Raw genomic sequence first — 11,322 nt, forward strand, 5'->3', positions numbered from 1 at the left:
TAAGAATTTAATTTAATATTTATTCCAAAGCTGTATTTAGGTATAAAGTGATGCCAAGTACTGGTCAACTAAACTATAAGATGGAGCAAGATTAATTAGCATTGACTTGTAAATATTTATGGTAACAAGCAGAAATAAGTTCGAAAGTTGAGCAGTATCTCTCTAATTAGCACAAGTGGTAGCTAAAATTTCATATCACAACTCCATTTTCAGGGCTAATTAAAGCCTGATAGAAGAGGAGGATGACGAAAACAAAGACAAGTTTTGTGAATTGTGATCGCAATCTTCCTCTCCTTTTCTGTCGAATTCATTTCAGTAAATGCCTGGTCAAATCCCACCTTATGACTGATTGAAGTTGATACTAGGCTATGCAAAAATTAGGCACTAGGATTTAAGGAATAGTGTCAATCCCAGAATTTAAAGGTTTATTAGAACTAATTCATGATGGCTCTATTTTTTTTTTTCCTACTCGAGACTTTTTTCTTGATCGAAAGTAAATGCAAGTTTAGTGAAACAAGGATCTTTTGGATGATTCGGTTTTCATTATGAGATTTCTTGTTATCATATTCTTGTAAGTATGATCGTTTGTGTTCAATGGATGGGTGTTCTCTTCTTTTGCAATATGAATATTTATTATTTTTTATATCTTTGAATTAATATTTATCCTTACATTATGAACATTTACTCATAATTGTGCACCACCTTAATAGTAATTTTATCATTTGTTAAGTAAGAGCGATTGTACTATTTTTTAATACGAATATTCATCTATGACCTAGTCTTCATAACATGAACAATCCTACATATTCTAGTATGTCCTTAAACAAAAGTTTATTCTTACATCATGAATATCTACTCTACTTTATGTTCATGGTCGTATTTCATCCTAAGGGTAATTTCATCATTTATTAAGAATAAACGACCGTACTATTCTTTAGTATAAAATTCATCTATGATTTAGCCTATGTAATATGAACAACCGTATATATTCATTCACGTATTAAAACCCTAATTTTCTATAAAATACGATAATTCATATCCTTAAAAAAATCATTTCATTATGTTTAGTGTTATTGATCACGACAATTCTCATCAGAATTCTCAAATCAAACAACTTTAACTTCTTATTTACACATTCTAGAATGTCTTTAAACTAAAATATGCATATTAAATTCACCAGAGTCTCATATCACACATTTTAATCAACATATAAACATTCATCATCACTATTGTTATATAATCTCAACACAATCCTATATTCATGCAATATTTCGCTCAAAAATCCATTTTAGTTCCACATCCATCATGTGTTTCTCTCTTAAACATGAATCACATATCACGTCTTCAAATTTCTTTAGTCAAAACACCATTAAATTAAGCCTTCTACTTACTAAGTCATCTTGTTTGAAGAGTTTGATACAAAGTTAAATCACTCTCTTTGCCAGAATCAGTGGGTATTACAATTGTATGTTTATGTCTTGAGTCAACATGGTATTTTACATCACCATGTCTTGAATGTTACATTTCTTATGCATGATCAGATGAATGATACATGTTACAAGCTTGATTTGGATGGTGGGGATTTATTCCCACTCAGAGTCTGTTTGCTTATAAAAATACAATGATAATTACTTTTTCATCATATTTGTCCTAATTTTTATTGAAAGTCGTAAGAATCTTTGAACCTTCTATTGAGCCTTCTAAAATTCTAGCACGATCTATTTGTTGGATTAACACCAAATTAGATAGTTACCTACACCCACTATTTAAAATATAGTATTTTTACAATGATTATTTGCATTTCCTTTAATGTATTGATTTGCATTTCCCCTTTAGACATAAGACGAAACAAGAACATAATCTCAAAAAATTGAGTTAAATTGTCACATGAAGTTATTTTCATTGTCTTGCGAAATTTTCTATCATCAATTTGATTTAATCTATAAATAAATAACACATTTGGTTGATAACAAATAGTTCATTGTTAGGTAATTACCTTTTGAGTGTCGATTATTATGAGTTAGGTTGTTGGGGAAGATTTTTACTTGATAATAGTTATAACATATGCTGGCAGTACCTTTACAATTTTGGATCTCACGTGCCTTTTGTAACCAAAGATTTCGCATACTTATTTCATATTTTACTTTTTCTTTCCTAAGTAAACAGTCACTCCTCGTCATTAACTTTTTAGGTGGCTTGACTTTTGCAGCATAGGGTGGTATAGAAAGTGGGTGACTAATTAGCTTCTTAGAATAAAAGGTCCGAGGAGATTAAATAAATGCAGGTTTAGTTTTTAATGGGTTTGGGGACGCAACTGTGGCACCAGAGCCGATCCCAATTGGAGCTGTGCGAATGACTTGTGTCGTTTTGTTTAGTCTGGATGATAACCCTTGAATGTCCAATGAGTATATCGCTTGAGAAAGAAAGGTGAAAGGTAGTTAAATGACTGGAACTCCTAAACAACCAGATCCATTCAAGGTAACTGCAAACAAAACGTGACCTCTTATCCTATTCCATGCCAACATATGAACAAAGTGTCACACTCGAATTCATGAAACATGTTTATTTTGCAAGTGCCCATGATGTCCATTAATCCTCTTATTCCCAACTTGCGTGCTAAGAATCATTTAATTGATCCCGCCAAGCCATGGGCGTTGAGCCCTGGCTAGCTTGGCACCGCAACAAGCTAGCCATGAAGGGCTGCGATTTGGGCCCTGAAAATGACATCATTGTCATCTTCATCACTATCCACTTAAATATTTCATATTCCCCCAGATCATCTTAATCAAGGTCATTTTCTTACTTTCTTTTTTTTTTTCTTTTTATCTTCTTTTTAACCCATCAAAGATACTTTTTTGAGCCAGATGATCCGTCTATAGGCAAGTTGTGTTGGACCATAAGAATAATAAGCACTTCTAACTTTGTAAACAGATAAAATATCATGTATAAATAATGGTTGCCACTCAAACGTAGTGGTGGAGTCGATTCTCTAGTTTTAAGAGATATCTCTTCTCTTGCCTGATATCTTTTTCTTTGATATTGGAAGGTAGAAAGAGATTGATGGTCCAATCTAATCAAGCTTGCGCCCAAAGCCATTTTGTGTCCACAAGTTGGAGCAACTATGCGTTGTCCGGTCATCTTCACACTCTGCAATACTACATCCTTTATGTCCCACTTTCAAGTCAACACCGCCGACTGGGTAGACCTGATAATTTGTTTTCTGAAACGGGCTTTGCCCAATTATTAGAATATCTTCTTCTTGCTCACTATTTGATCTACTGTTTATTACAAATGTTGTACTGAGAATTTCCTTAAAGCTCTGGTTGCAATTAAGTTGAGGTACTTGTGAATTATTTGTAGCTCAGCGCGCATCAAACTGACTTTGGATCTGTTATTGTCAAACCAAACTAGGTTGAGTATTTACTCGAATTGAGTTTGAGTAAGTTGTTACTCTGGTGGTTGGACAAAGAAGGTCAAATAGAGATGATAATTTCGATTTAAATTTAAGGTTTTTAATTTTTTTTTATCGTAACAAGAAAGAGATTTTCTAATAAAAATGAGAATGAGGATGAAAATGAGAATAGAGATGAAAAATATCTCTGTAATCGAGGATGAGTATGCATGTGTCTCCTCCCTATCTTGACCCGCCCCAACCCCATCTTCTTCCTGATCCTCACTATTTTATATTAATATTTTTGCTTAAAATACTAATATATTCTTATAGTTTTAAATTATTTATTTTTTTCAAATTTATTTATATTTTTATTGTGTATATTAAGGTGGTTAATATATGAATTTTGTTATTTAATATATTTATATTGTATTTAGAAAGTAAGGAGAGAAGATTATTTTTTGTGGAGACAGAGATAAAAACGAGGAGAAGGACGAAGGCAAGGAGGAGTTTTTTCTTTGCAGGGAGAGAACAAAGAATCATTTTCATCCTGGTAATGAGGACGAGGATTGACATGCCTTGTAAGGATGAGGACGGGGATTGAAATCCCTTCTTCGCCCCTCCTCGATACCATCCCTAAGGTCAAGGCAACAATTAGGTCACAGGCTGGGGAGTGGGTTTGGTCAGAACAAGCATGCAGCTATGGGTTCTAGCGGAAGGCAATTGAGTTTTATTACTACTTTTGGAAGAAATAAAGGAAGAATAAGGAGACGAGGAAGGTTTTTTGGTTGAGTTGGTGGTGGAGGTGGCTAAAGACATTTCTTTGGAGCACGTGATTGAAGTTGATGGAGGTATACTTGTTGGTTCTTGCCATCCACCACAACTCAAAAAAGGAAGAGAGAATGAGATTATTTGAGATGTGTTTGTGTTATGGGAATGGAAGGCGGTGGGTTTGATTTTGGGGAAATACAAACAACAACCAAGGCTAAGAAAGTTTCAGACATTAAACTCAAAGGGAACTCAAATTAGTAATTCCTCTCTCCAGCTCGAATCTATAACTATTGAACCCATTAAGTTCAAGCTTGAGCCTTACATTTATCCTATTAAATTGTACTCAGATCCACTAATTCTTGATTCGATTGCAACCCTAATTCTAATTATCAAAAGTACAAATATGTCCTCTGTATAGGTTGTAAAGCCTTTTAGGGGCCCAAAATAAAAATAAATTGGTGAATATTGAGTTAAACCGCAAAACGTACCGGAATATTTGTTTCCTAGCTCAGCAACTGTTGGTCTTCAATTCGATGCAAGGCATTTTGAGAAGAAAATATAAAAGGACTTCCAGTATACACCAAATTAATTTTTTCAATTCCTTAATTCATCTCAAGCTAAATAACAGGCTTATTAAGTTGAGTAAATACAATTCTTCACACCGTTATTTTTTATGATCCAAGAAGATTCATTTATTTAACAACAGCATCCAACAAGGTTTTGAAGTTTAATGATCTTATGGTGAATATAAGAGTAACAACAGATGAAGCAAATGCAAGACAAGCAGAGCCCAAACTTTCATAATATGAGCAAACACTTAAACAAGAAGCTAAAACATGTATATGAAATTGACCATATATATTATATATATTAAAACATCAATCTATCAACACTACGTTAAAATAAATACCTAACCATGTATGGAGAAAAATATGCTTCAATCATTTTCATTTCACACTGCTTGTTTCCCTTCCAATTTTTCTTTGCTACTGTACAATTGAACTCTCCTGAATCAACATGGGGTCATCATCTTTCATTCATAAATGCATTCCAAGCCAGCAATGCTGCCCCCACAGCAGGCTCCACCTGTTGTTGGTACAAGAAAACACGAGCATGGATCATATATATCAACAAGCCCAATCAGATAAATGTAAAAAATAAATCAATTTGATGTCTGATTTCTAATTTTCAGGATACCCTATTTGTACGATTATTACTCTAGGCAAAATCTGTAACCTGATCTTATGATTACGCTTTTGCACTCATGTATGTAGGTGGAACTACACATAGTAAACTCTATAAACCAATTCACTTGAACAACACGGACTAGTTATTCAAATAAAGAACCGGATGTCATATCAGGAAATGTAGGTCCTGATCAGATTTTTTTTCCCTTGTGCCTGTGTATCATAGCTCCTTCTAACCGTGAGCTATGTTGCTAATATATAGTTTTTTTCATTCAGGTTCTCAATTGAAAATTTTCACTAAAATTTTTATAAATCAAACTCAGTTCCAGCAGCTAAATAGCTTCCTAAATTTAGTTAATCAAGAGCTGATACTTCATAGAAAGACCAATGTCTACAATTACACCTGCATTATATACTGGATGTAGCTGCTAGAAAGATTGCATAGTAAAAAACTAGATACATACCTTTGGTATAATTGAAACTGCCCCAGGGAACTCCTTAGAGATGCATTTTATGACTTCTTTTCCTATATCCCAGCTCTTGTTTGCTTCAAGAACACCACCAACCATGACAAGAGGAAAAGAATCATTTCCTTCTGCAATGATTTATTCACAAACATTCAGAGCTAGCCCTACGCAACAAAAGAATTTATGGTAGAGCTATCATAGGGTAGATGACAGAGTTATCCATTATTACATCTTTTCTTTTTTCATTATAGTTACCCATTATTATATGAAAGTACATAAGAGCCGACAGGGTTAACAAACAAAAGATATTTCTCCTGATTGGCACAATGTTACTAATATCTATCAACCAAAACCCTATGGATTGGGATTAGTAGTAAAACCCCTTGGTTACAAGTAAGAGGTCAAGGATTTACATCTCCAAGGCCCACCAACTTAGTTTATTACATCTTACAAGTTATCTGGCAAACAAGGTAGTAGGGTCTGGAAGTAGCCCCAGTTTACAGAACAAAACCAACTTCATACATTTGAACACAATATTTATCATCATTTAAGTTTCACCATGTTTATGTGATTAAGACTACCAAGGCTGTATACTACACAACATCCAGGTTTACAGAAGCAAAACCACAACAATGACATTGAAATAGTGTATAAGTGTTGAAAAAATTCTCTCTTCTCCTCTTGAACATTGTATCAAAGTAGTCTTTTGACATGCAGCAAAATATCTTAAGGAAAAAATCAAAGAGCAATGCTATATGTAAACGCTTTGAGTACACAAAATGGGTACACAGATTATATGTTATTATGTGATTGAGTGTTACTTTATTTTTAATTAAAATCACCTAATCACATGGTGACATATTATCTGTGTATCCATCTTGTGCACTCAAAGTGTGTAGACACAATTTTATTAAAAATGAAATCTGACTAAACAAAATATGCACATGTTCTTTAAAATTTTTTTATACCTTCACCACACAAACCTAGTCTCTGAACAACAGCTTTCACACTTAAACTCAACTCTTGAACTGAATCTAGCAAAATCTTATTTGCAACTTCATCACCTGCTTCTGCACAAGATACAACAACTGGAACAAGTGCAGCAATGCGAGCCCAAGATGGATCAGCATAGGTCCACCTATATAGCCATGAGAGAACAAGTTTGTGAAAAATTATAGATATTTCAATGTGTCATGTGAAGTACAGAACCAATCTCAGAAGAAGATATATCTAAGCACTTTCTTTCACAACTTTGAATTTTAAATAGATGGCTACAAACCACATCTGTTCCTCCTAAACAATTTTCAGATCAATTGTGGCATAAAAAAATTAAAAAAAAAAAAAGAGAGAGATTCAGAAGATTTCTATATATCAAAAAATATTCCAGAATATTTTGATAGACCCATTCATTCCTCAAATATATTTCACACAAACACATAAAATAAAAGGTTAACATCAAGAATATAAAAGTGTGTATGCACTAATATTAACAGCATTAGCATTCAGCCCAACTACAAGAAACAATCAATAAAGCTAAAATAAGTAATTCAAAATTTGAATTGGTACCTTTTATAAGAATAATGAGATAAAAATACAGAGGTAACTTAGAAGAATTTTGTAACATTATAGAACTTAAGAGAATGTGGCAATGCCCCACGTACAAAACTTAAACATCAATAAGGTAGGAAAGGAGTAAGACCATGCTGACTTCAGAATAGGTTGACAAAAAACAAGGATCTAAAGAAAGTAGAGAGAAGAATAACTTTTAAAAGTAATACCATAACATCTCCTGGAATGAAATGGTTGGGAGGGTTGTAGTCTTTGAGGTGAGTTCTCCGATAGAAGACAATAAAAGTACATCATGCCAGATATAAATTGGTTTACTTCTCTTGTAGATTGCTAATTGATAGAGGAGTGGAAGGAGGGATAGATTAAGAAAAGAAATTTAGAGAGAGAAAGAGAGAGATAGATATAATTAGAGACAAATAGATAGAGACAGCTAGAATCACTGAATCAGAGACAATAGATTAGGTGGAACAGAAGAAAGGGGAGAAAAACTAGAAAAATTGAGGGAGTAAGAAAGAACCCATTGGGGCAGAAAAAATTTTCATTCAATCAATTAATTAGCATAAAACAATAATGAAAAAAGTACAAATATGTTTGTAGGCTTAGAACTGAATCCAAACCAAAATATTATTCAAATAATAATAATTGTACAAACACAGTGAAATATAAGCTATGCTACCCCATAAAATAATGAAATAAAGTAAAACACTTGATCCTAACAACTTTTCTATTCAACCTACATCACTAACAGTTTGGTTGCATATCTTCAATGGTTAAGAGCATTAGAGTAGACAGTAAGAATGCATATAACATTTTTTAATACACAAAATAGATATTGGTTTTAGAGCATATACCCAATTAATTCATCTGGAGAAGAAAGTTGAAGTGTCCTTAAGATGTGAGATGTAAGCATTGTATGCGGACCACGACCATCATAAGCCCTTATTACTGCAGTTAATGCCTGTGCAGCTATACCATATCCACTGCAAGTAAACCAAAGATCAGTTTATATAGGAAACAATATAAACAAACACACATATGCATAGAAATAGAGAAAAATGAAAGAAACATTCTCAAAATGTTTATCAACAAAAGTTTGCATGTGTACAGTCTAATGAAAAAAAAAAATTCATTCCATAACTGAAGTGCATAAATCAGAAGGTTCTGCACCTAAGGATAAAGTGATGCTTCATAAGCGCTAACAAAGTGATCTCATCTTGATCCAGATAGATCATCTGGTGGGATGAATTACAAGTTGTCACTTAAAATTTTGCATAACCAAAAGGTAGTCTTGATGCCTAGAACTTTTACAAGTATATACCTTCCCCAATCACCTAGAATAGGTCCGGCACCAGCAGCCCGGGCTTCTCTGCCATCTTCTGTGAACCCGTAAGCAATTGTCCCTGTACCGGCAATGAGAACACATCCGTGAAGCTTTCCCATTGTTCCACTAGCTAAAGCTGCCACAGCATCGTTATGGACATATATTCTTACATTGCTGGGAAATATATCTCTGCACAAATCAACAGACTAAAAATTAGAAACTGACTATAACAATATACATTCAAATGTAGAACAAGAAAAGAAAAATTACTATCAAAGAAATTATAGATAGCTATAACTACAATATTGTTAAGCAAAAGCCCAAAGTTGCCAGCCCACACAGAGGAAAAAGAAGATAATCTACCTTACCAAGTCATTTTAATCCTTTATAAAGCTTTTTTGAACCAATTTACAATCTACCGGTAATCAAAGGTTTGAGAAAAGCATGCATTCTATCTTTCATTTAAAAAAAAGGCATAGCAATCTGCTTTCTGTATTTTAATTTTTTTTTTTTTACAATATATTCCATATTAATTTGGCATCCCAAATTACACAATCCTTAAAGCCCAAATCCCAATTAATCAGAATATTGAAACAGAAAAATGTACTTAGCAAGCAAACCTAAGCCAATTCAGTATTCTTTGCTGATCTGTAGGGTGGTTAACGCCGGACACTGCAAGACAAACAGCTCGAACTGCAGCTCGATTGGAACCTGACTTTGAAAGGGCATCGGCCATCACTTGCTCCAATGTCTCCCGTGCAGCATCTTCTGTAAAATATAAAATTCAAGGATCATGAGAATAAAATAACTAATGAAACATGCTCTTCATGCGTTTTAGGCAATATATTGTTGTACACATGAGATTTTTTAAGTGTTTTCATCGATATAGAAAAATTGGCATAAGGTAAGTGAACCAAAAACATGAACAGAAGCACCAGAAAGAAACTAAGATTTGAAGTTCTATTGTTTAAATATTGGGAGAAACAAAACGAGCATCACTCAACAACGCCCACAAAGAGAAAAACTAGACTAGGACCATATTTCACATACAAACTAACAATTCAATAGCAAGTAATCAATAACTTAGCTGTCTTTCAAACATATGAAATACCAGAAAATAAAAGAGACAAATATTTGACGAATTGCCAACACATTGCAATAGTTATCCGTGTTCTCACGAACCATTATCAGCCTTAAAACTCACATTCAAACAGTTCTTCCCACCCACATTGACCATAGCATAGCCAAATATATCAATTCAAGATTTCTACAAATCAATTGTCTGCCTCAAAAGTAGCCACTAGCCAGGAGTGTTTTTCTGAAGCAAGACCATCTTTGAAGACATCATCAGAGTGCTTTAAGAGTTATGATGATTCTCATATTGTTGCAAAAATCATGCTAAAAATACAAAAGCAATAACCTTAACCTCTTTCTTAGCTTAATAAAAATATTACTAACAAAAGCTCGTATTTCTCAAAACTCAAAGTCTACAACATTACAAAAATTGATTTTTTAGCAATGTCATAGCAATGCACACACACAACAAAGGTAAATATTAAGAATTAGCAGAATACCCCATCGAAGAAATATAAAAATCTTTTCGAAACTAATTAACAGCATAATTAAACTAATTAAACGTCAGTAAAATTCCAGAGACATTCCAATTTGAAATCAAATTCAAAGATGTGAACAAAGCATAAAAAAAATAGTACCGCCGACGCTATTGTGATTGGAACAGCCAGCGACTGCACGAGCAAGAAGCGGAAGAGGGTCAGGGAGAGGGTCAGACAAGGAAATTAAGGGCATACAAATGCAGACAGTTGAGGTGGTTCCTCCGTCCACCCCCAAAATAACTTCTCTTCCACCCTCCCCACACTCGAAATCCCAGATTTCGCCATTCCTGTATCTCTTCATAACTCCAATCAATTCTTCTCAAACAAACAACAAACAACAAAGAGGAAGGAGAGGATCAAGAGATTTAAAAGCCAAGGGGAGAGAGAGTGATTGTGTGTGTCATTTTCTGAATTTGTTATTTCAATATCAAAGACATGGGTGCTATTATAATATTAGAGTTAGGATTCGGACGGCAAATCAGCCAAACGCTAAAGTGTTGAATGTTTTGCCAATTAGGAGACGAGTCATGACATGAAAATGGAGGTTCTGCTTGTTTTATTTTTATTTATTTTTATATTTTAGTGTTTCTTTGACCGTGGACGTTTGGTTTATAGGTGTGATTATCCTGTATCACTACATCCATGAATGTACGCCGGAATTGACTGCATGGTTTGTTTCTTTTATTCAATAATAACATATCTAATTGATATATTAAAGTGGTTTATAAAACTGTTAAATTAAAATTTTTGATATAAAATAATATTATTTTAATTAATATATATATATAAATAATATTATTTTAATATTAAATTAGTTAAAATTTAAATTCAAATCGAATTTAAATTAAACTTAAGCATATTTACAATAAACTCAACAAGTTTAGACTTGAGTTTAAACTCAATTATTACAAAACAAATCGAATTCGATTCAAACTTAACTCAGTTTGAATTCAGCCCATATATATTTACATTCCAGTGATGTTATAGGCAGAAGTGTATTCCA

The 11,322-nt window shown here is 33.3% G+C and overlaps 1 protein-coding gene and 1 long non-coding RNA gene across 2 annotated transcripts; one reads left to right on the forward strand and one right to left on the reverse strand.

Annotated features, from left to right (window-relative positions):
- Positions 1 to 2,658: 2,658 nt before the first annotated feature.
- On the forward strand, positions 2,659 to 3,333 carry LOC123217769. The gene is made up of 2 exons (XR_006502530.1): positions 2,659 to 2,790; positions 3,047 to 3,333. It is a non-coding gene; the product is annotated as an uncharacterized LOC123217769 (long non-coding RNA).
- Positions 3,334 to 4,935: 1,602 nt separating this feature from the next.
- On the reverse strand, positions 4,936 to 10,895 carry LOC123215589 (N-acetyl-D-glucosamine kinase-like). Its single transcript, XM_044635749.1, has 7 exons — positions 10,419 to 10,895; positions 9,327 to 9,474; positions 8,704 to 8,895; positions 8,237 to 8,365; positions 6,785 to 6,954; positions 5,814 to 5,944; positions 4,936 to 5,248 (listed from the first exon to the last, which is right to left on the reverse strand). Exons 1-7 carry the CDS (start codon positions 10,618 to 10,620, stop codon positions 5,189 to 5,191), a joined length of 1,032 nt encoding a protein of 343 aa, XP_044491684.1. The 5' UTR covers positions 10,621 to 10,895; the 3' UTR covers positions 4,936 to 5,188.
- Positions 10,896 to 11,322: the final 427 nt, after the last annotated feature.

The sequence above is a fragment of the Mangifera indica genome, chromosome 5, assembly GCF_011075055.1.
Source record: "Mangifera indica cultivar Alphonso chromosome 5, CATAS_Mindica_2.1, whole genome shotgun sequence".
Taxonomy (NCBI): domain Eukaryota; kingdom Viridiplantae; phylum Streptophyta; class Magnoliopsida; order Sapindales; family Anacardiaceae; genus Mangifera; species Mangifera indica.

Coding starts and splice junctions, on each gene's coding strand:
- LOC123215589 (XM_044635749.1), bottom strand. CDS start 10,620: ATGAAGAGATACAGGAATGGCGAAATCTGGGATTTCGAGTGTGGGGAG. Junction 8,366..8,703: donor ATTCTAGGTGATTGGGGAAG/GTATATACTTGT, acceptor GTTTACTTGCAG/TGGATATGGTATAGCTGCAC. Junction 6,955..8,236: donor TCTCCAGATGAATTAATTGG/GTATATGCTCTA, acceptor ATGGCTATATAG/GTGGACCTATGCTGATCCAT.